Source organism: Cololabis saira, chromosome 23 (genome assembly GCF_033807715.1).
Source record: "Cololabis saira isolate AMF1-May2022 chromosome 23, fColSai1.1, whole genome shotgun sequence".
Lineage (NCBI taxonomy): Eukaryota > Metazoa > Chordata > Actinopteri > Beloniformes > Belonidae > Cololabis > Cololabis saira.
The window spans coordinates 16,122,888-16,145,502 of record NC_084609.1 but is presented as its reverse complement, the minus strand read 5'-3'; the positions used below and the strand labels follow the sequence as shown (position 1 = coordinate 16,145,502).

Below are 22,615 nucleotides of genomic sequence, written 5' to 3'. Positions count from 1 at the left end.
TTTATTAGTTCATTATTTGGCATTTTAAAGACATCTGAACTGTTAATGAAAATATTTGCATAAAACTCCATTTCTTAAAAAAAAAAAAAAAAAGCCTCCCACATGCAGCTTTAAAAGTAAAACATTCGATTAGCTGCAAACAGAACAGTTACTCCACAGCTCAACTTTCAGTGCATTTTATTTTATATAAACATAACTCAAGGGGATATTACAATGGTCGAGGAGATTATAAAAAAAGGAAAATACTAACATCTAGTACTGGGCGGTAGCATTCAAAATGTTCCCTTTGCACTGCAAATTTAAATGTGGCACCAAACTAAAAACATCCTTTTGTTCATTTAAATGAGGATAAAGGCATGACTGCGGTGGCTCCATACCCTCACAGGTCGTCGTGGCCATCCTGTATGGATCCAAGCAGAGCACTGAGGGGAGCCTCATTCTGTTAAACTGGTTTAAGCTCGAAGCAGCAGGCTGGAAAAGTAAAAACACGTCGATTCGAAGATGGCTTTATTGTCTGTGTGCGCAGTTTACACATAGTCCCTGGACCTCTTGATGGCACAGCAGAGCATCATGCTGAAGATCATCCCGAAAATCTGCAGAGATGAGGGCAGAGATCACAATAAATCATGTGATGCAGACAAGCCAGAGAGAAAACAAAGGGTTCAGTATGCAACTATTTTATCTACATTTCATAACTCGCATTTAAAAAAAAAACAAAAAAAACAGTTAATGACATTTTACACACCTGGTCAACCAAAAATGTGTTTCAGTTCCTCAAATGAGAATTTTTTCAAATTTCCAGGAGAAAAAAATAAATGCGTTTTAAAAAGACAAAGTTCTGATAGAGTCTTACTGCTTTAGATCAGTTGCAGCCCTGACAAGTTTAGGTTGAATTCATTCAGGCAACACCTCCAGTATCTCCATTTAAGCAGTATTTAAACACCAAGTTCCAACTTCGGATGAGTCAATAATGGGTGAAGCCATTTTTATGTGCGCTTTAATAATAGATGCAGTTTCTCAACTCCAAATCCATTTTCAGTTGTTTTTCTATGTTCAGCACTCTTTAAAAACCTAAACAAGATGCTGCTCATGAGGAAGTTAACGGGGGACAATTTAAAAATGGTAACTGAAACTACCCACAGACCCCATTAACCCACTTCAGCTAAACATGGCAGCTGAGTCCCTGACAAGGATCCACCTGCACAAGTGCAGTTTCACTTTAAACAGTCAACCCTCTGAGAGGTCAATAATATCAACCTTCATTTACAAAGATTGGAATTGTGCATCAATATTGGCTTGTAAACAAACTATTACTGGCTTCAGTTTAACCCACGTCTACAGTCATCCTTCAGGGAGCGTGAACCTGTCTAGTGGAAGAGCCAACGTGATCGAGGTCCAGGAACTTGTGGACAAAATAACCACAGGAAGCTGATTTTAAATAGTTTGGTTCAACAGCAGAAAACACAGCTAAAAACATATTTCCCCCCTGGTTTCATGTCAAGTATCACCCTCAGCTAAACAATTTTCTCCATTTCAACCAGCTTTGACTTTAAAGTTTTGTTACAGGTGAGCAGGAAGGATGTTCATTATGAATGTTCGAAGGAAGTAGCTTCAACTTGTGTTGTAACCAAAATGTTTGACAAACCTCAAGTAAACAGTTTTGCTGTATTTTTTTTTCAACGAAACCTCTCAAACAGATGAAAGTAATGCCCACCGCACGTCCCAGTTTCAGCTCTAAAAATGACACTGGCTTGATTTGACCCTCAATGCTGGAAATCTTACCTTTGTAACCAAATACTGTCCTAATCCTCAAGTGTGGAGACTTAATTTTCATCATTTAATCACTCACCACAATGACTCCGATACCGATGCCAACCCCACCGAGGATGTGCAGCTTGCCGTTAAACACCTCTTCGATGGCGTTCGGGCAGCTCTGTCAGAAAGAGTGAATGATTCATTGTCAAGTGTGTTATCTGTTCAGCTCTCTGAATTAACGGCACTTTTTTTCCCTTTTTTTCCCCAACATCCAACGTTTGGATTTTAGTCCAACAGAAACGCGGTTCCTCTCAGATTCTGGATCACATAAATCAAAGACAAAGTTGTACTAAAAATAACTGAAAAATGCCAAAAATGTTTAATGAGTTATCTTAGAATGCTATTAAAATTGTTAAATTCAAAAACCTCATACAGTGAGGCAGCATCCCTCGGCTACAGCACTGCTTATTGGTCATGTGATTCAGAGTTACGCTCACAGCACTGGATGTGGCCATTTGCTAATCTTTACGTTTTATTTTGAAAAACGGGCTGAATTTAAACCGTCACTCATGAGAGATAGTCAGTGCTGTCCGTGTCTATTAGGCGTTACCTTGGTGATGAGGAGCTCCAGACCCTCCTGCTTGGGGCAGATATCTTTGATGCCATCAATCACTGTTCCTGTAGGACCGCAGCACTCCAGCTGCAAAGAGGAACCACAGGCTCAGAGATTTGTTCCTTTGTGGTCAGTTGACAACTTGATTGAACAAAGTTAAAAATATAAAAAAGACAAGAGGGAGTTCTCACTCCAAAGTGGATGACACGGAGGGTCTCCTTCAGTGCTTCTTGTTTCGTGGACTGGTAGTTTGCATACGTCTCCTTGTAAAACTCTGTCACGTCATCCACCACCTGCACACAGAGTTACATTGGTTGCAGTGAATATGAACGTATATGAACATAAACACGATTGTGTGGATGTGTGTTATTTACCCGGTCCTTGTTGGAGAGACCCCAGATCCCTGCAGCAACCTCTGCAGCGAATATGATGAGCAGGAAAAAGAAGAACTAAACCAGAAAACAGGACATTTTATGGTATTGCTCTCAGTTTTACAACAGTCGTTGTCAGTTGTATTCGTTAAGACTAAACCCCTGACATCAGTACTCGAGTTGTTAAAAAAAAAAAAAAAAAAAAATCAGGGAAGATGGTGGATTTTATCATATGGGGACAGATAATTTGTGCTGATTGGAAATAATATATTAAAAATAATAGCACTGACCAAAACACCTGCAGCAATACTGCAGGAATGACATAGCAGCAGTTAAATGCAGCCTTCTGTAAGCTTTAAATATCCACTGGGCTTACATCAAGTACATCAAAACACAACAATAAAAAACAGTTTTCTGAACTTATCAATATGACTGTCCTTCACAGGATAAGTAAAATGGATCACTGCAAAAACTCAAAATCCTAACAAGAATATTTGTCTTATTTCTAGTGAAAATGTCTCATTTTAGTAAAAAAAAAATCTCATTACACTTAAAACAAGACTCATCACAGAAAAAAACAACAATTTTCACCTGTTTCAAGTAGATTTTCACTTAAAATAAGTAGAAAAATCTGCATGTGGAACAAGATTTTATTGCTTGTAATGAGCAGATTTTTCCTACTTATTTCAAGTGAAAATTTACTTAAAACAGGTGAAAATTGTCAAATAAGTTATTTTTCTGGTGCTGACTCTAAATGTTGAAATAGCAGTAAAAACACATTAATTGATGAAATGACATAAGGGATGGAAAGGGGGGATGGCAGTTTTACAGGGGGGATGATTTTGACCATTTTTATTTCAGGGGGGATGCCATCCCCCCTCAACTCGAGTACTGCCTGACATCATCCTCAGGTTTTCTGAGGACTGCTTTTAAAGCCTTGTTCGCCCTTCATAATCATGTTGTAATTGGTCAGAATCAGCATGACTAGAAGCCGACTGAAATATGCCCACGTTATCTCACAGTTGACCATTTTAGCTTATTCCACCGTATGATTTTATTTCTTCACATCCATTCTGTTAAATCTATTCCAACAGCCTCATTTAACAGCATTCTACCAAAAAGACATCTGAAACGAGTGCTGCTAAAGTTAAAACGAGGACCAGCAGAGCTCTGCTGAGAACATGTAGTGTTGTTTTGTTGAACAGGGAACAAGTGAAGTTGACTCAGTCTAAAATAGAAGTACAGTCACCAAAAACAGATTAAATTCTTTCCAAAGCACTGCAGTCCACAGCGTAATGCTGAGGGTGGCAATGTTCTCAGAACTGTAGTTACATCCAATAATTACCACCTGCCAGTGACAAGAATGTAAATCAACAACTTGAAGGGACGTCGTCACGCAGGTCAGTTATTCCAGCCCCGCAAACAATTCAAAAACACATTTTAGATGCTGATGCATCTTCAGCTTGACGTAAGTTGGAGGTGTTAGACTGACACGCATCCCTTTCTCTAGGACAAACTCATCTAACAAAGACAGGAAAACTGTTGCTTGGTTACGACACAAAACATCCGCTTGAATGAGTGGTCTTGAACAAGAATGACTCACCAGTCCCAACATGCATGGTGACTCTTTGATAGCTCCACAGCACCCGAGGAATCCCACGACCATCATCAGGGCCCCGGCAGCGATCAGGATGTACACCCCTACGATGACAGACACATGCGAGTGGAACTTTAAAAACACAAAAATACAAACACACCTAGCTAGTATAAACACTTAAACTGTACAGTTTGATTTGGCAGACTTTGGCCCTGTCCCAATACCACCACTGCCCCTAGTTTTCAGCCCTACCCCGAAATTTTGCGCGTTCCCGTGAGGCTAGTGGTGTCCCAATTCCTATTTTCACCTAGGGGGAGTGAAGAAAACTAGTGTAGTGGCTATGAATCTGGCCGTACGGATCGAGGGATTTCCGATGCACACTAGTTGAGGGCCAGAAAAATTTCCCAGAATGCTTTTCGTCGTCATTTGCGGACTGAATAAAAAAAAAAAAACATGGCGGACATTTCTTATTTTTTAGTGAATAAAATCAATATTTTGAGTTAGTTTCTGCATAAAAATGCGTTTTGATTACATTTCTAGCGAGAAATATATATTTTACTTTCATAATATTCACTCAATGAATGTACATAGCCACTCGTTTGCCCGTTGTTGCGAAGATCACGCCAGAATAAAGGCTGATTTATGGCTCTGCGTCGATTTAATGCAGACCCATACATCAGCTCCGGAGCAGGCAGGCAGAAATCTCGAAATTTTTGGAGCAAATTTCGTAACAGGCGTAGCTACAACTGTTAGATTTCATCTATTAAACCAACATTTATCTTCCTAAATGATTTATTTCAGCCAGCGGTAATTCTCCACAGAGCTGCAGGTTTCTCCCCCGGGACGACGGGTCAAATTTCTTAACAGGCGTTATTTGGATAAACTGAGCCCAGGTTGGAGATCTTAACGGTTACTTTTACGCCTGAAAAAATATTAAAACTTAAGTGGCATATTAACAGGGCTACAGCTGAAATTAAAACAGCTTTTGGCTCTCAGCTTCCTGATTTAGTGCTGGTGCTGAAAGTAGGAGTAGTGGGAGTATTGGGACAGGCCCCTGGGAAGATTTCAAGTGCCCTAAAATCTGTCCCTTCTTTTTTTAGGGGTAGTGATAGTGAGGGAGGGCTAGTGGTAGAAAGTAGGGCTAGTGAAAGAAAGTAGGGGGTGTATTGGGATTGGGCCTTTAATTCCCTTGCTGTGTGAGTGAAACAGATGGATAGTCTGTTTTTCATAGTTATTGCCGTGGTTACGTCAGCCTATACCACCACATTTCTATATGAGATCACCTTAATGCCTCAGAGGGATGAGAGTCAGCTGCGTCTCAGTCAGCTCATCTCAAACCAGTTCCAGCTCCATGAATGACAATCACATCAACTCAGGATGGAACATTCCCAGTTTCGGTGACCACTTTAATAGGAATGCAAAACTGATTCAACACCAAGAAGGAAGCCAAGACAATGACAGTTTGCCTCCGTGTTTACTTTCAGAATGTAAATTTACACAGATCATTTCCAATTGAGTCCCAGGGGGTTTAGCAACACCACAGTGTGCTGTGATCTCCAGCCTGGGGTAATAATTTGATGTTTTTATTACCATCTGTTGGGTTAATGTGAATACATTAAATGCACGAAACAAAACCACAACACTGATGTGAACAGAACATCAGCCACACAAATATTTTGCATCAGGCGCTTCTTTCCTCCGAAGCTGTTATTAAGATGTTTGTCATTTCTGGCCCGTCCTCTGTCGCCTCGCCGCCCACTTCAATTATCAGTTTTGACACAAAGAGATGGGAGGGAGCCAGTCGCTCGTTCTGTGACGATTCCTCCACAAGACAAAGCTGCATCTGTCCCACCGTGAAGAATGAGGGCAGTGTGTGGACTGTTGTGACCGATGGAGGGCTCGCCTCGCAGCGGAGCACCGCCGGCCTCAGCTGCCCCCTGCATGCCCCACCTCCGCTCGCAGCCAAAAATACACAGGACAAAGCAGACTAGGTGCAGCAGCCCGAGGTGCTGAATTATGGCACAAGGACAAGGACGGCACACAAACGGAAAGTGAAGGAAGGAGACGAGGAGGTTTTAGTAGCAGAGAAAGAGCTTTGTCACTTCGACTTCAGGCGATGTGCACAGACTCCTTTGTTTTTGCAATGAGTTGCAGAACGGCAGTGTGCACTTCAAGAGGAACTAGACATTAAGACCTCCTGGCAAAAACACACACCTTACTTGGGTTTGTCCTCACCTGTGTTAGTAAATGTCAGGACTTGCAATATTTACCCCCACACCCAAATAACTGGTTGCAACAAATATTTCTCAGTTTTGACTTTAGCAGAATAGTTAACAGTTTGCAATACACGTGAAATCTGAATGGATCTCAACGAGCCTGTATGTTTCTATGTTGCCTCATGTCTTCAAATATATTAGCTCATCCTCCAAATTTCAACATATGCAGAGGTGACTCAATATTAATCTTTACTCCCATTTTTAGATCCACAAACCAAGCAGATATGAAAATGAATAACTGCGGTGAAATTCAGGTTAAATTGATTCCAACTCATCTCGCAACAGCAGTAAAATTCAGTTCACTGCACGAGTAATCAGATGATGCCTGTTCATGCGAATTTAAAGTCTTTCCGTGGAAAACAATGCTGCTCAATGTCACACAGGAACAGAATCAGACTATATTTGCATTTTAACCTCCAAGTTTTCCGTAGTCTGTACAGGTCTCACCTGTGAAAAAGACAGAGGGAGAATCATCTCCTTCGAACAGTCCTTTGGTCCTGGAGTCAAAGCGCAGCCACAGTCCCACGGCCAGCACTGCTGTACCTGCCAGCTGTGGAAGACACACATTTACCGTCAATGCAGCAATTGAAAAGACATTGCAATAAACAGTGGTTATCATTTTACATGTGCACAGTCAATATTACACAGTATTTGCCAAATCAGATGACACCTCGCTTCCCAAGATGCCAATTTAGATGCGTATGAACAGTGTATGCATCGTGACAGAAGGGAACGAGACGAGTGGGGAAAACTTGGGCAAAATAAACTAGAGGGTCAATTTTAGCTGCGAAGCATAAACACACCAACTTTAAATACTCAACTATTTTCCTATACTGCAAATCATATTGCCATTGCAATTTTTAACCATGTTTTCAGCCGCAATGTTGAATCCTCAAAATTTCCACAGACCCTCAGTCACTGACAATCCTGGAGACGAAAACGCAGACATAAATATCTAAATCAGCCACTCCAAGTTTGTGTCAACTTGTCACTTGGGGCAATACGCTTCAAAAATGCAAGGATAACAACTGAATAAACAGTCTGAGCTCAGTTTGAATAAATAAAAATCAAATCAATCCTGGACCAGTACAGTCGGTCTGATTCAAAATTCATAGAAAAGCTCTTGAAATCTCAACACCCCCTTTAAACTCTGGTTGCAGCTCCAAATAATTCACGTTTGTTACAATCTGGGTAATGGAAAAGTTAAAGAGAATTACTCACCACCACACCCAACAATCTGTCAACATGCCATTGTTGATTTAATCATGAGACAGCCACAACTCATCAAGAAAAAAAAAAAAAACCCATGGAGTGTTTACGAAGATCGGGGTTTCACTGTTCAAATATGTAGCCACAGTGATCGTTAGGGCAAATATATTTGGATTCCCCTCTTCCCCGAGTCCAAACACACCTTAATGGTTGAGCGGTACTCTAAGAAATGCAACAATGATTGCAGGTATTTAGAGGAATTAAGGCAGCAAGACTTGTTTCTTTGTGTGTTTTGACTCTGAATGACTTGAATTCAAAAGAAAAGGACAAGCCGCTACAGGATTCATCCTCTGAACACGATCAGTGACTGGACTCACCGTTTATGTGATAAAATTCACAAAATTCAAATTCAAGCCACAGAAATGTAAACCAGGACACTAGGAAACGTTTTAACGCTGGCATTTCCTCTCACCCCAACATCAGTTAAGCTTTATTGCCAAGGTAGTCGAGCATGTTTGTGTACAGGAAATAATTAAAACACCTCAATAAACAGTTGCTTCCTTTTTTTTTTATGTAAAACTTTAGAAACCACAAAACCCTTTCTAAGTTACACAAGCCCGAGCACAAGCAATACAAAGCTAAATCTTGAGAACTCCAGTAGCTATAGCTGGATTTAATTCCAGGTTTACTGCGTTGTAGAAGCACTCAGTCCAGGATGCTTACGTGGACATCCACTTCCTCCAAAGAATTTAACAAATTCAGTCAAATTTAAGAGAAAAGCCTCTGCAGCTTTCAATCTGCCTTAATAATCATGAATTTGAATACTGCTGAGGGAAAAATAACACACACAGAAAGATGTGGTTAAAGTCTCATCTAGACCTACAATTATGCTTGGTTGCTACAACTGAAGGCTACCGTACACCTGGAGTTACGAGAAGTGTGCTCAGATCCCAAGGCTAGTGACTAATACAAGCTCAAATCTAACAGCAGGCCCAAGGAGGTCAATCTGAACAGAGATTCTCAAAATGTGACCCTTCAACTGTAGCTAATGAAGGATCATTTGTGTTCATTTAACTCAGTTTGAAAAACAAGAAGGACTCTGAGAAGGTCCCACACCTTGGGAAGGGGGACAATAGGCATGTAGCCCCCGCCACAGAGTACAGAACAGCAATTTCTGCAACCCAAGTGAAAATAACTTATGTTATGTTGCTAACAAAAGCAAAGAGGCTAGAAATAAAAGCCACACAGCCTGCTGCAGCTTCTGCCAAATGTATGTTAACTGTATGCTCCTGATTTCAATTCAAAAATACTTTACTCCACAAAGGGGAATTCATTTATAAGTGTGTATAAGAAAGAACCTGAATGAGTCAAAACGTTAAGTAATTGCAATCAGAGCCCGTGTGTAAAATACGGTTAATGAGTGTAAAACAATGTCAAGCATTTGTGTACCTGTGTGTGTTTATTCATATACAGAAAACACCCAATGACTAAATGATAAGTTGACCCAGTGCCACTTCATAAGCAATAAACTATGGAAATGAGGGGTGTTTTAAAATGCTTAAATCACACTACTGAAATGTACCATTTCCTTTAACCATTTGTTCACAGATTTTTTTTTATCTTTGAAGGAGTTGACTTGAAGCAGTTGACTTTTCTGAAACAAGATGGACTAAATGTGGGAACTGACTTTAGTTTAAAGTTGGGGATAATTAGAAGCTCACTGGCATGAACATAACTGCAAATGATTAACCCGTCAAAGTAGATGTCGTTTAAGGCTAATTCTGCTTTTTCGTGTTACAAGTGTGTCGTTCACAGACCCTGCAGAAGGCTCAAAAATGGTATTAACGCACGGGGAAAATGACATGTAAACAAGTCATAACAATGAGTGTGTGTGAAAACACTCGAACAACTTGGAGTTAGTCTACACATCACGGTTTACGTGAAGAACATCTGACCACGTCTCAGGGGGTGGGAGACTTTAAAAGCCACCTGCCCCGGTCCATTCCCACAGGGGCTGCACATGTGGCCCGGTTAAGTGTGGGAATGAGAGCAGGTCATGACATGCAGATCAGTCAGGTCAGGAGTCTCAGCTGCTGAGGACACTCCAGCCCAACCTCTGCCATCAGGAAACCCTGATCATCTAAACCAGGGGTCGGCAACCCGCGGCTCTAGAGCCGCATGCGGCTCTTTAGCGCCGCCCTAGTGGCTCCTGGAGCTTTTTCCAAAGATGTTTGACCTTTTTTTTCCCTTTTTTTTCCTTTCCTTTTTAAATCTCGATATTTTTCGACTTTTTTCTCGAAATTTTGACGTTTTTCTCGACATTTCGACTTTTTTCTCAACATTTCCACTTTTGTCTCAAGATTGTACTTCTTGACATTTTCGACTTTATCGTCATTTCGACTTTTTTCTTGACATTTCGACTTTTGTCTCAAGATTGTACTTCAACATAAATCTTGACATTTCGACTTTTTTATCAAAATTTCAACTTTTTTCTCGAAATTTCAATTTTTTTTTTCTCAACATTTTGACTTTTTTCGCAAAGCGCATAATGAAAAAAAAAATCTTCCCCCAGTTCTAACTAATATAGAAACATGCAGCATGTGTTGTCTTCATTCTAAGGCTGATACAAGACTTTTCATTTTTTGCGGCTCCAGACATATTTGTTTTTGGTCCAATATGGCTCTTTCAACATTTTGGGTTGCCGACCCCTGGTCTAAACTCAGCAGGGAAGGATTTCCTTCCACTTGTCATCTGAAGGGACTCTGAAGCGTTGACATGCATCCAGTCCAGTCTGTCCATTTCAGAACAAAAATCCTGCATAGCTCATGATTACAATGTGCTGGCACGTGTTCGAAACAGACTGTGCTGTACCAATTTCCCCATTTATCAGAAGCCACTTCCACTGACAACGGGCTGATTGACGTCACAAAACGCTGATAGCTCGGTTTCAGTTTGTTCATATCCAACAGTTGTGACGTGCAGAGATCAGATTATGTCGTTTCACCAAATCTGCAATCTTTCCCAGAATAATGAGCACAAAGCACACATTTGATCCTTCAACGTATTATTCTCTTTACACTATGAAGGTGGGGCAGCTGCAATTATTCCAGTGTGGGGGGATTGCTCATTTAAGTGTAGACATGCGAGCCACAGGCAAGTACACCACGTCATCCCACCGTCTCGACTGTCATCTTTGTGCATCAGAAATAACTCCAGTTAAATTATCAGTTCAGGGAGAGTCATCTAGAATCCACCTGAGATTAAATTAAATAAATAACGGCATGACTTGTTTTGTACTTCCTTAAAACAACCCACCTTAGAAAAATAAGCAACACCCACAAGAATAGGGACTGGTGTGGATGACTTCACCTCCTAAAGCCTGCAGCTATGAAAGTGTGAACAAAACTACAAGCAACCACCAAATTCTTGTGTCTGTCAAGAATGCCCGACATTTCACTAAACCCCAGGAAGACACTAGTAAAAACAATAATAGAAAAGCACATTTTTCTACACAGCAGTGATAAGGATCTCTATCATTCATACATACTACAAACAAAGTCTAATATCTACTTAAATATTTTAGTGGCACCATTAAAAGAACAAATTAAGAAAACATGTAGTGAAAAGTTTGGCACTGTCGTCCTTAAAAATAGTAATAGGTAGTCTTACACTAATATAAAGTTTAACCGTGATATTTGAGAGCCTCAAACAAAAGATCGAGACGTGGTTTCATGCTGCGTTCCATTTACCTCGGAAGTCGGAACTCGGAACTGGGAATGATGTCACAGCCGAGTTATCAGCGTTCCAGTTACAAAGTAGGTAAACAAGTTTGTAGTTCGCATATACCACATGAAAAATGTAAATTACACTATAGCAGCATATATATGCCGAACAATACTTGTATACGACTGATTTAGTGTGACCAAAACTAGAATGAAGTGCTACGAATTTTTACAGAGCTCTCTTCTACTGTTTACAACCCGGACAGCCATCTTGGAATCTGAACTCGGGGGTGGTGAAGACTCTCCCACTTTCCCAGTGGGAAATTCCACTACGAGGGGCGTTCCAGTTGAAAAATCCGACTGGTAACTGGGAAATCCCCACTTCCGAGGACAAATGGAACGCGGCATAAGAGATGCGTTTAGAGAGTTTAGTTGCGCAACAGTCGCTCTTGGCGTCACGGCGAAGAAATCATTTCCAAACCGACTCCAGCTTCAGCAGGTGATTTATCTAAACTCAAATACAGCAGATGGGCACCAGGACGCACATAAATCAGTCCACAAGCGGTGAAAAGGTCCCAAATACGCTCCAAACCAAGACACGCGAATATTCCCAGGTGACTCCAGTAATATAAACGTACATACCCAGAAGAGGAAATTGAAGGCAAACATGACATATTTGACGCACTGTATTCCCTTCATGGTTCTCGGTTCGGGAGTTGGAGCTTGCTCACACGCAGAAACACGAGTCCTTGCTGAGGTATGTGGGCAGAGCAGGGAGCAGGAGGACTTTTGTGTGAGCCAGCCACACCCTGCTCACCTGAGCCGTCCCCCTGCCGGCAGCAGCTGAAAGCAATCCTAAAGCTTAGAGTGCAAAACCATGCAAGACTCCTTAGGTCAGACCAGGGGCGAAAATCCCGGGGGGGACAGGGGGGACATTCCCCCCCGTTAGTAAAGCTGTCCCCCCCTAGAATAATTTGAGACAGAATTAATAATTTTGGAACAATGCAGTAGTATTTAGTAGTGATGAACCGAAATGAAAATTGTGGCCGAAACCGAAATCGAAAATAATAATAAACAGTAAAATCTCATTACACTTAAAACAAGAGTCATCACCAGAAAAATAACTTGTTATATGACAATTTTCAACTGTTTCAAGTAAATTTTCACTTGAAATAAGTAGAAAAATCTGCCAGCGCGACAAGATTTATCTTATAAGCAAAACAATCTTGTTCCACTAGCAGATTTTTAAGTGAAAATCTACTTGAAACAGGTGAAAATTGTTGTTTTTTTCCAGTGATGAGTCTTGTTTTAAGTGTAATGAGATTTTTTTTAACTAAAAATGAGACATTTTAACTAGAAATAAGACAAATATTCTTGTTAAGATTTTGGGTTTTTGCAGTGTATTATGTCAGATGTGCTGTATTATTGCCACCTTCCACCTAATACCTTTGTTTTGTATTGCTCTAAGAAAGGTCTTCTGCCTGTTTGCGAGATAGAGATGAAAATGTCAAAATGCTGTATTAAAGGAAGGCTAAAACTTTTATTCCTTGTCCCCCCCTGGATTTATTCTCTAAAAGTTTACTGTTTATTGTCTCCCCCCCCCCCCCCCCAACTATGAAACGGGATTTTCGCCCCTGGGTCAGACCCTTGGAATTGATAGATTATTTATTGGACCTTTATATTGTTGTTTCTGCCATATTATTATTTTTTTTAATAACATAACAGCCACACATTGATGCAGGTAGCTTGGTGGTTAGAACCATACACATATATACGTAGACGCCCCATGGAGCTGCTGCCATACGTCAACGTCGCCGCCATATTGGATGTGGCAAGACTGCGCTGTAAACTAATACAAGTAAATTGACTTATTTTCATAAAGCGCCTTTCTACAAAGAAAAGGAAAGTTTTACGTCTCATTTATTCATTCACACACGCACTAATATACTTGGGAAACCGTTAGGCACCAAATATAATATATTTAATTTTCTCAGATGGCAAAAATAATAACTTTATTGATCCCACATAGGAGTAATTCATGTTATATCAGCTATAGAGAACAAGGTAGTGCCGAAAAACAATATATATCCCCCCTATTAAAAAAAAGGAAAATAGAGAAACATATTTTCTCATCAACAAAACATATTTTAAAATTTTCAAGTAACAAAAAACATATTTGAACCATTTATTTTATATATATATATATATATATATATATATATATGTGTGTGTGTGTGTGTTATGGCATACCGTTAAGGAAATTAATCTTTCTTTCAATTAATCTTTTTGTTTCATTCCATATATTCAAAGATTAATTTCCTGAACGGCATGCCATAGTATGTGTGTGTATATATATATATATATATATATATATATATATATATATATATATATATATGGAGATGTTTATGGATAGATATATATGGATATGTTTATTATTGTTTTACACAATCTGCTTCTCTATCATATAGTCGTGTTTGTACATGTATGTATGTGTATTATTCACCTATATATATATATATATATATATATATATATATATATATATATATATATATATATATATAGTGTGTCATGCAAAATAGCCTACCTATATAATAATAATAATAATAATCAGTTTTATTTATAGAGCGCTTTTAAAAGATCTCAAAGACGATTAATGGTCTGCAAAGATTTATGTGTATTTTTCTGGTTACACAAAACATTTCCTTTAATATGACCGCTTCAATTTAGAAAATAAAAATAAAAGTTCTGTAGAGTTCCAGTTTTTCCCCTTCTCTTCATTCCACTAAACACCATCATCCATTGAGGATGTTTGGGATGTGATGGCTGAGAGAAGGCTTGAACATTATATATGTGTCATGGATACATGTTCCCCTGGACATTTATCCTCCGTGGAGAGTTGAAATAAACACAATGTTGTCTTGATCTTGCAGTTTGTAGTCCAGTTCTCCCATGAGCTCCCAGTCCGCATCATTGATCAGCACCAGTATCCCGGGCCTCACGGAGTCTCCCTGCACGAACAGCTCGGGCCGCTCCTTCAGCAGGTTCCGCTGGATCCACACCAGCAGCTGCCTCAGGTCCCACAGCTCCTCCTGGCTCGGGAGGGTCACACGGTGTTCCTTCACCCCACTGAAAAGCAGCTCCGCTCCGCCTCCAAACTCCAGATGAACAGCTACGGGCGCTGCCATAATGTTGGAGCAGCAGGGGTGTCTGTGTTAGAAACGTGCTCTCACGGAAGGAAGAAGGTTGCTGATTAGATTCCCATCAGTTCTCGCGAGGTTACTCCACGAGAACAGAGAAACTGACGTCATATTTTATCTGTGGGCGTGGATAAGGCGGAGAAGCTGATACGTCACCCACCCTCCTCCGCAGACGCTGAAGTTTGTGCTCCAGCTTAGATCCATGGCTCCAGCTCACAATTAGATCAAAGGAAACATTTATTATTAATTTGTTGATTATCCTCGCAAAATTCCACATCCACAAATCTAAATTCTTACGCAAAAACCCTCTTTTTTACTTTTCATTGCGAATTAAAACAGTATCTGGACTCTATTAAGTTTTCTAATAATTCAAAGGCAATCAAAACCATAAATGTATGTAAATGTTTTGGCTTTCTGTTATAATTTCATCCCCCCTGGCTGGTTGTAATGTGTTGTGCTTTTTGTTTTGTTTCTTATTTGAGTTTGACTCTTTATATGTTATAATTCGACGTGAATTTGCATAATGTGAAGTTTTGTTATCATTGTTATGTTTGCAATTGTTAATAAAAAAAAATTAAAAAAAAGTTTGTGCTCCAGCTCTTTTTCTCCCTATTCTAGAATTGCAGAATTCCTTAAAAAAAAGAGTCAAGTTCGAAGTTGATCAATGTGCTTTCTGTAATGTAGCAGATGAAACTTTAGAACATGTTTTTCCTGTATCCTGTGTCCAGTTAGAATTAAGAAACTGGTTACTACTTAGAATAGAGGACATACCAGTCTTTGATATCTCTCATATTTTTTTCTATATAGATAACTTGAAGTCGAATGTATCTGACATAATAAATATAGTTATTCTCATGGGTAAATATCATATTCATTGTAGTAAGTGGAGGAATAGAAAACCCTCCTTTGATTGGTTTTTAAATTATTTTAAATTATACTTCTTATCCCTAAGAAAAATAGACTCTAACAAAATGGCTAAAAAGATTTGTGACGATATATCTTGTTTCCTGCTTTTTTGATGCATGGCTCAGTATTTGCTCCTCTTTTTGGCACTTTTGTTTGCCTGATTTTAAATACTGTGATATTTTTATAGTTTGCACTTTATAAAAACCCCTGTTTGTCTTTTATTTCAATATATAGTTCATTGTTTTTCTATATAGCTCTATATTTGACAGCTCTACTAAGTTTCTTATGATCCTTACGAGAAGATGTTTAATTACTGTTCTATGTTGTTTTATTGTGTCAATAAAGAAGAAGAAAAAAAAACTCTTTTTTCTCCCCTTCTCCTCAGAAGTCGCACTTAGTATCAACAAATATTTATTCTTTTTCCACTTCAAACATATATACCTCAAAATATATCATCTCTGTCTTTGTCACAATGCTGTCGCTGTGTTGTTGTTCACACTGCGGTACTTGTGCGGGTTGCCAGTTCAACGTAATATAACCGACTTTCAAATATAGGAAGTTGTGGGTATTTGGAGCTTGTTTTCGGAGCTGTGGCTTGTCTTGGGCCTGTACATGTCTGCTTTCTCCCCTTTGCCCAACACCAGCAGTATCGACACGAAATGTAACCAGTTTAGAGGCAGGAAGCGAAAACAATTCCCTGCAGTGCAGCCGCTCATTGTACTGTACCGACTGTACACACTATACACACACCACAACTCATTTCTTTTGGATAACTCTGTCATTGAGTACTGCCTGCTTCTGGGTTACTGATGTGACATTTGTAAAAGTGGGGTACATTTTATTATATCTCACATGCACACACACACACACACACACACACACACACACACACACACACACACACACACACACACACACACACACACACACACACACACACGCTCCCCTCCTTGATCTGTCGCCCTGATCTCAACTTTTGCTGTGATGGTTTAAAATGGTTTGCACTGATTCAGACATTCATATTCTTCATGACGTAACCACAAGATTTCTCCACACTGATATATTCATCATTCAAATGACTGTGTATTTTTCCCTTGTGATGTGGCAGCCCTGTACGTGTGCTGCAGTGGGAGTGTCCTTTGAGGACTTCCAGGACTTCTGCACTTGAGTTTATCATGAAGTATGAAATGTCCCGTCTAGAACGAGCGTAGTTATTGTCCTTGCCACTTTGATAAAAAGAACAAAGAACAAAGAAAAACACATTTTGCTGTTCGTGCGGAATATGTAACAAGTTTTTCTGTGAGTTTGAACAATCTGGCCGTGCTTGAGTGGGTTTTTTCTTCAAAGGACTCCAGTTTAATCCCAGCCTGATAGACCAGACCCACATCTAGAAAGATGTACTTGCACACCAAATTTAAACTTGCCAGGTATACGTCTAGACTCAAGACTAGCTTCCTCCCACAGTCTAAATACTAGTCCAAGTATGTTATGTTAATTTGTGATTATAAATTGCCCAAAGGAGTCAGTCTGTTTGTCTATGTGTGCTCCTGCGATGTGACCAGTTCAGGGTACCATATCTGTCACCCAGAGGCCTGATAGGCTCCAGCAGATCCTCCTGACCCTAAAGAGTGGACTGATTCATACATGCACTTATGGTATTTTACTGACCAAAGCAACCTTCATTGGCTTAAAGCAAAAACCAATTGGAGTTATTCACTGAGAAAAAGGTTTGGAGAACAAAGTTATCTTAAAATCAAACATAAGTTGCAGAGAGTTGCAGAGAAAGACACTTGAATCCTCAGAGATCATGAATGCGTGAGTGTTGTGTTTGTTGCCAGGCAACAACTGCTGTGATGATTTTGCATGGATCATCTGCAGGTAACAGGGGTTAACTCTCTCAGGAAACAACCTGGACTAAAACTTACAGCCAACCTTATCCAACCTTTGGGGTGCAGAGCTGCACCTTCACAGTAACATCCATTATCGATACCTGCCTATTTCTATTTAGGAGTAAATAGGAACATTCATTCCTACATATTCATTCATATCCCAGCTGTGTCTGGACATAAAGAAGGGGTGCACTCTGGACAGGCCTCCAATCCATCACAAGGCCTCACACTTGTCAGGCCAAACATGTTTTTGACTTGCGGGAGGAAGTCGGAGTGCCCAGGGAGAACATGGGAACTTAGATTAGTTCAAATCCCCTTGGTGGTATTTGTACTGGGGACCCGTTTGTCCTGCCCCACGTCTGCTAGTCTGTCTTAAGTGTTCTGTGTGCTTTAAGAGTCCAAAACTATGCACAGAGGGGATTCCAAAGTCAGGATTTTTCCATTTGCATTTTTTCCATATTTATGCACATGTGGGACTTGTAACATGTAAATGACGAAGATATTCTGAGGAGTAGAAGAGGGTTGTTTACAGAGAAGCATTTGGATAAGACAAACTCCCAACCTTTGGTGTCTTGCAAGCTGCAGGGTAATGTACTTGTTTGTGAGAACAAAGAATCATCCTTCCTTACTGGAATTTAAGCTTTGTCAATGCTTGGGAGGTTTCTGTGACACAGAGGACAGAACGCCCTGTTTACACATTATGGTATAGGTTGTGTATTATAGGGTATTCAAAGGGAAACAACCTGGGGGTGGGACTGCTGCTTTCTGAAGTAACTGGAGCTGCTCTCTGTTCCCAGTAGACCCAGTGAAACCAACAACAGTAGCGCTGTGTCTCTGCCTCCTGCCTCTCTCCCAGCCTGTCCTTAATTCTACCTCCCTCCTGTCTATTCCTGTTTGAAAAGTGTCAATTTGCCCTCATTGAAAACATCAAATTTGTGGACATTAAAAATCTGATCAATCGTCCTTGATTGGCGCATAATACCATTGTGTCGCCGCCGGTGTATCCGAAGTCAAAAACAGTTTTTCTAAACTGCCAATAATAAACCTGATTCTGATTCTGATTCTGATTCAGTCTGCTTTAAGATTCATCGGTTCTCAGGACTTTTGTAAGGCAGCAAGGAGAGAAAGCATCATTTCCACATCCTGGCTGTATTTTAATGACAGAATGGACTCATCAGTACCCCCTGATGGAATTTCTGAACCTGTACAAGCCAAAGAAAGCTTCCCCCTGGAAGCCAATAATAAAGATTTTACTTTTCCATCTGTGTCTTAAAATTAAGTTAATACAACCTTAAATAAATAAAATACATACTACCCATGTCACTTCCAAACAAGAATAAACCAAAATAAAAAAGCAGTGTGAAAAACCAAGTACAGCTGGGAGTTTCAATATCATATTGAAACTCCCAGCTGTACTTGGTTTTTCACACTGCTTTAACATATTATATGAATTAAAGGGATATGTGGCAGAAAGGTGCTGCTAATCAAATTTACTTGACTCAGAGAAGATAAGGACTTCTATGAAAAGCAGGAGCTTCCAGTTAACTGATCTGGATGACTCAAGTGGTTGTTTGCACAATGTCAAGGAGGAAAAAACATCCGCACTGATCTTGGAGAAGTAAACGCTGCTACTCAGCAATCCGATAATGGTTACAGGGCTATTTCCAAACAATCTGAAGAACACAGTGACAAAGAGTGGAAAACTCTGTCTGGGAGCGGACGATGAAGAAATTCTTCTTAAGGTCAGAATTATAACCAGTTATAACCAGAGAAATTGGGAAAAAAAAAATAATCAAAGAGTTAATTAATAAGAATAAGTCACAGCTGATGTGAATAACCTAGATGTTTGCAAAACTTCAAGTTAACAGGGACCTAAAATGTAAATTAGATGTACAAAAAAATGAAATAAAATAATTGTGTTAAACCAATCAAACTGAAAAAAAAATTCAGTTCATACTTGTTGCTACAAATATATTCAGTTGTTCAAGATGCATGTCTACCCTAGAATACTCCACACCGCATCAGGATTGAAGCCACAACTATTTGATAACATCAATTAAGTTTCAAAGACAATAATAGAGAGGATACATCTACACAGCTACAGTACATATCCATCCATCCATCCATCCATCCATCCATCCATCCATCTAAACATGGCAGCATGGATTAGGTCACCAAAAAAGGGATCTTAACAACCCAAACCAAAGTGGAGACATTCACAATTTGCATCATCATGTTTGCAGGAAACCAGACACTTTGTATTTGCACGTACAACTCTTATCAGTTGTCAAGCAAAGTGTTGGAAGGGAGATTAAGAAACTTAAATGTATGTCAAAGTATTAAAGAGTCCAAATACGAGGCCATCAGAGTGGACAAAGAACAGTGGCCGGTGGCTTAGGTGTGCCTGAGTCAGTGGATGAGTAGCCTAACCTTATTTCAAACTAACTGGCCAGCCGATGAAAAGGTGACTTGTAAGTGTACAAATTAGAGTGTGTACTAAACAGAACATCACGAGACCTCAGTGCTTCAATTCATTGCCAGTTGATGATATCACGATCTCTGGAAGAGGGTGAGACATTTCTCTATTCCCCAGGACTTCAATGCTATGTTTGGAATACATATCAGTCTTATGCTAAGATATTGTTAAAGCTCTTTTATCTGGTCCCACATAAACCAGGCCACAAGAGCTCTTCAACAAATAAACTGTGTGATATGGCAACTGGAAAAAAAAGGAGTTGATGAAATATACGCAAGACTAGTAAGAGGATGTGTAAGATGCTTGAGAAATGTGTACATGCACAGGGGCCACAAAGGGCCACAGTTTAAATAAACAAACAAAAAAGAACTACTTGTTAGTGGTTTTATAGGCAGATTGAACCAGTTTGTCTGTCAAACTATAAAAGCGTTGAATGAGATCAGAGCTGTATCACTTTTAAGACATTTCAGTGTTTCTGGATGGAAAGGTTCAATCTATTTTTCGATTTCAACTATTTCTACACAAAAAAGGAAGGAAATATTGCAGCTAAAAGTTAAAACTTCCACAAAATATTTATAGTAGTCTATGCTGTATTATTAATTGTTTGTTAAAAAAGGAACTGACTTCTCCCTCGTTCTTTACTAAAAACAACTGGTGGTACATTAGTAGAGATTTTTCATAAAACACAGACGCACACTTTACATTTTAATGTAGGTTACTTACCCAGAAGACGAAGTTGAAGATGAAGAGGGAGTACTTGACGCACAACTCCCAGCTGCTCAGCGCTGCCATCCCTGCGGCGTCTTTTATGGAGTTAGTGCGCGTAGACGGTCAAATGTAACTGTCGGGTTTATAACAGTCTCTCTCTGGTTCGCTTCCGCCGCATCACTCGGCTGAGGTCGTGCGCCTTCGGCCGGCTCCGTCAGCACAACAACAGCACAACAGAGGAGAACACCCACACACAGACGCCCAAGAGAGCTTTCTTTATCCCTCTTGTCTTTTATTATGCACATTTCTTCTGTCATTTATATACTGTTTATGATAAATGACAGAATGATTGGTTTTTAAAATTAGAGCATTATAATCAGAGGTGGGTAGAGTAGCCAAAAATTGTACTCAAGTAAAAGTATTGTTACTTCAGAATAATATGACTCAAGTAGAAGTAAAAAGTAGTCATCCAAATAATTACTTGAGTAAAAGTAAAAAAGTACTTGGTGAAAAAACTACTCAAGTACTGAGTAACTGTTGAGTAACGTCTGATTTATTTTTTTAACATAACCATTCAAACAGACAAAAGTACAAAATAATCATCTTCAGGCAAATTAAATCAATAAAATAATAAGATACATTCAAATTAATAAAAAAATAGCTTAAAGTAAATTCAAGTACTTAAATACATAATAAAATAAATAAAACAATAACAGAATAAAAAAAGAAATTAAGCACAAGTAGCACAACATTTTAAGCCTTTGTACTTTTTTTTTTTTAATCAGGTAGAAGTAGAACAAGCCCATGAACTCATATAAATATAATGTGTGTGTTTGAGTCTGCGTATATGTGACAAAACATGCAAAAACAAATATTTTTCCCAAAGAATTACCCAGTGATGTCATGAGATTGACGCGTACGCGGATAAAAGGGATAAAAGAAAAGTAACAGCTCAACGTAGCCTAATGTAGCGGAGTAAGAGTAACAGTTTCTTCTTCACAAATCTACTCAAGTAAAAGTAAAAAGTATAGTGATTCAAAACTACTCCTAAAAGTACAACATTTCCCAAAACTTACTCAAGTAAATGTAACGGAGTAAATGTAACTTGTTACTACCACCTCTGATTATAATATATGCACAAAATAACTGGAAGCAAATTATACTAAGTGAAATATCAAATATAGGCAGAAATACTGAAAGCTTCAGTGTTGAAAGAACCCAGGAACAATGAAAAGGTTAAGGGTGAAGCTACAAATGGTTTGGTGGTACTGTAAGCTCACAGCAAGACGCTTCCTTCCTGCCCAAATATTTGGTATGTTCTGTACTGGTGGATATGGCTGTGAATTGGAAGGGTACCAGACCCAAATTATGAGAGAAAATGATCCTGGAGTGAATGGGTTTAATTGTCCCGGTTATCCCATTTTGGGTCCATAATCCTGAATCCATATAGGGCCAATGCCATTTGTCTATTTCAAGCCCAAACCCACTCTGCACCCCAACAGCACATTTAACCCAATGTGGCTTTCATTAACATGCTGGCAGAGAAGAATCCTTTTAATAATCCTGTCCCATGCCCATGCATGCATACCTTTTAAGACTCTGCAAAAGCACAATATGGATACATAACAAAGGCATCACTGAAGTGGAGGAGGACGAGGAAGGTAAGGTATTCGACTAACATGCCTGCAGACCAAAACAGTCATAACAGTTAAAGTGTGGAGACTTTGACACTAAGAATGCAACCATGGCAGTTGTTATGTTGCACACCTCAAGATGTGCTTGCAGAAAGAATGCACTATAATAACATTTGAAACTCATCGTTGCCTGAGTCGGTAGGAGGCCTTTAGAGTGATCTCAGAGGAAATGGCAACATTACAATGGGGCAAGAAC

General features: G+C 39.5%; 2 protein-coding genes across 3 annotated transcripts; both read right to left on the bottom strand.

The window, feature by feature from the left end:
* Positions 1–80: 80 nt before the first annotated feature.
* Positions 81–20,893, bottom strand: LOC133423911 (CD9 antigen-like). Of its 2 annotated transcripts, none has more exons than XM_061714238.1 (8): positions 20,741–20,893; positions 7,060–7,162; positions 4,343–4,440; positions 2,743–2,817; positions 2,560–2,661; positions 2,366–2,455; positions 1,850–1,933; positions 81–593 (listed from the first exon to the last, which is right to left on the bottom strand). In XM_061714238.1, exons 1-8 carry the CDS (start codon positions 20,807–20,809, stop codon positions 528–530), a joined length of 687 nt encoding a protein of 228 aa, XP_061570222.1. In that variant the 5' UTR covers positions 20,810–20,893; the 3' UTR covers positions 81–527. The 2 variants fall into 2 exon arrangements, with proteins under 2 accessions (XP_061570222.1, XP_061570223.1); XM_061714239.1 differs by lacking the exon at positions 20,741–20,893 and adding an exon at positions 12,186–12,343.
* LOC133424127 (ubiquitin-related modifier 1) lies at positions 14,124–14,808 on the bottom strand. The gene has a single exon (XM_061714559.1). It carries the CDS (start codon positions 14,732–14,734, stop codon positions 14,429–14,431), a length of 306 nt encoding a protein of 101 aa, XP_061570543.1. The 5' UTR covers positions 14,735–14,808; the 3' UTR covers positions 14,124–14,428.
* Positions 20,894–22,615: the final 1,722 nt, after the last annotated feature.

What these genes read in the sequence shown, in the direction of transcription:
- LOC133424127 (XM_061714559.1), bottom strand. Translation starts at nt 14,734, where the DNA reads ATGGCAGCGCCCGTAGCTGTTCATCTGGAGTTTGGAGGCGGAGCGGAG.
- LOC133423911 (XM_061714238.1), bottom strand. Translation starts at nt 20,809, where the DNA reads ATGGCAGCGCTGAGCAGCTGGGAGTTGTGCGTCAAGTACTCCCTCTTC. An exon ending in CACCATGCATGTTGGGACTG is followed by an intron (nt 2,818 to 4,342) that starts GTGAGTCATTCT and finishes TTTCTGGTTTAG; the next exon opens with TTCTTCTTTTTCCTGCTCAT. An exon ending in GTCTCTCCAACAAGGACCGG is followed by an intron (nt 2,662 to 2,742) that starts GTAAATAACACA and finishes CTCTGTGTGCAG; the next exon opens with GTGGTGGATGACGTGACAGA.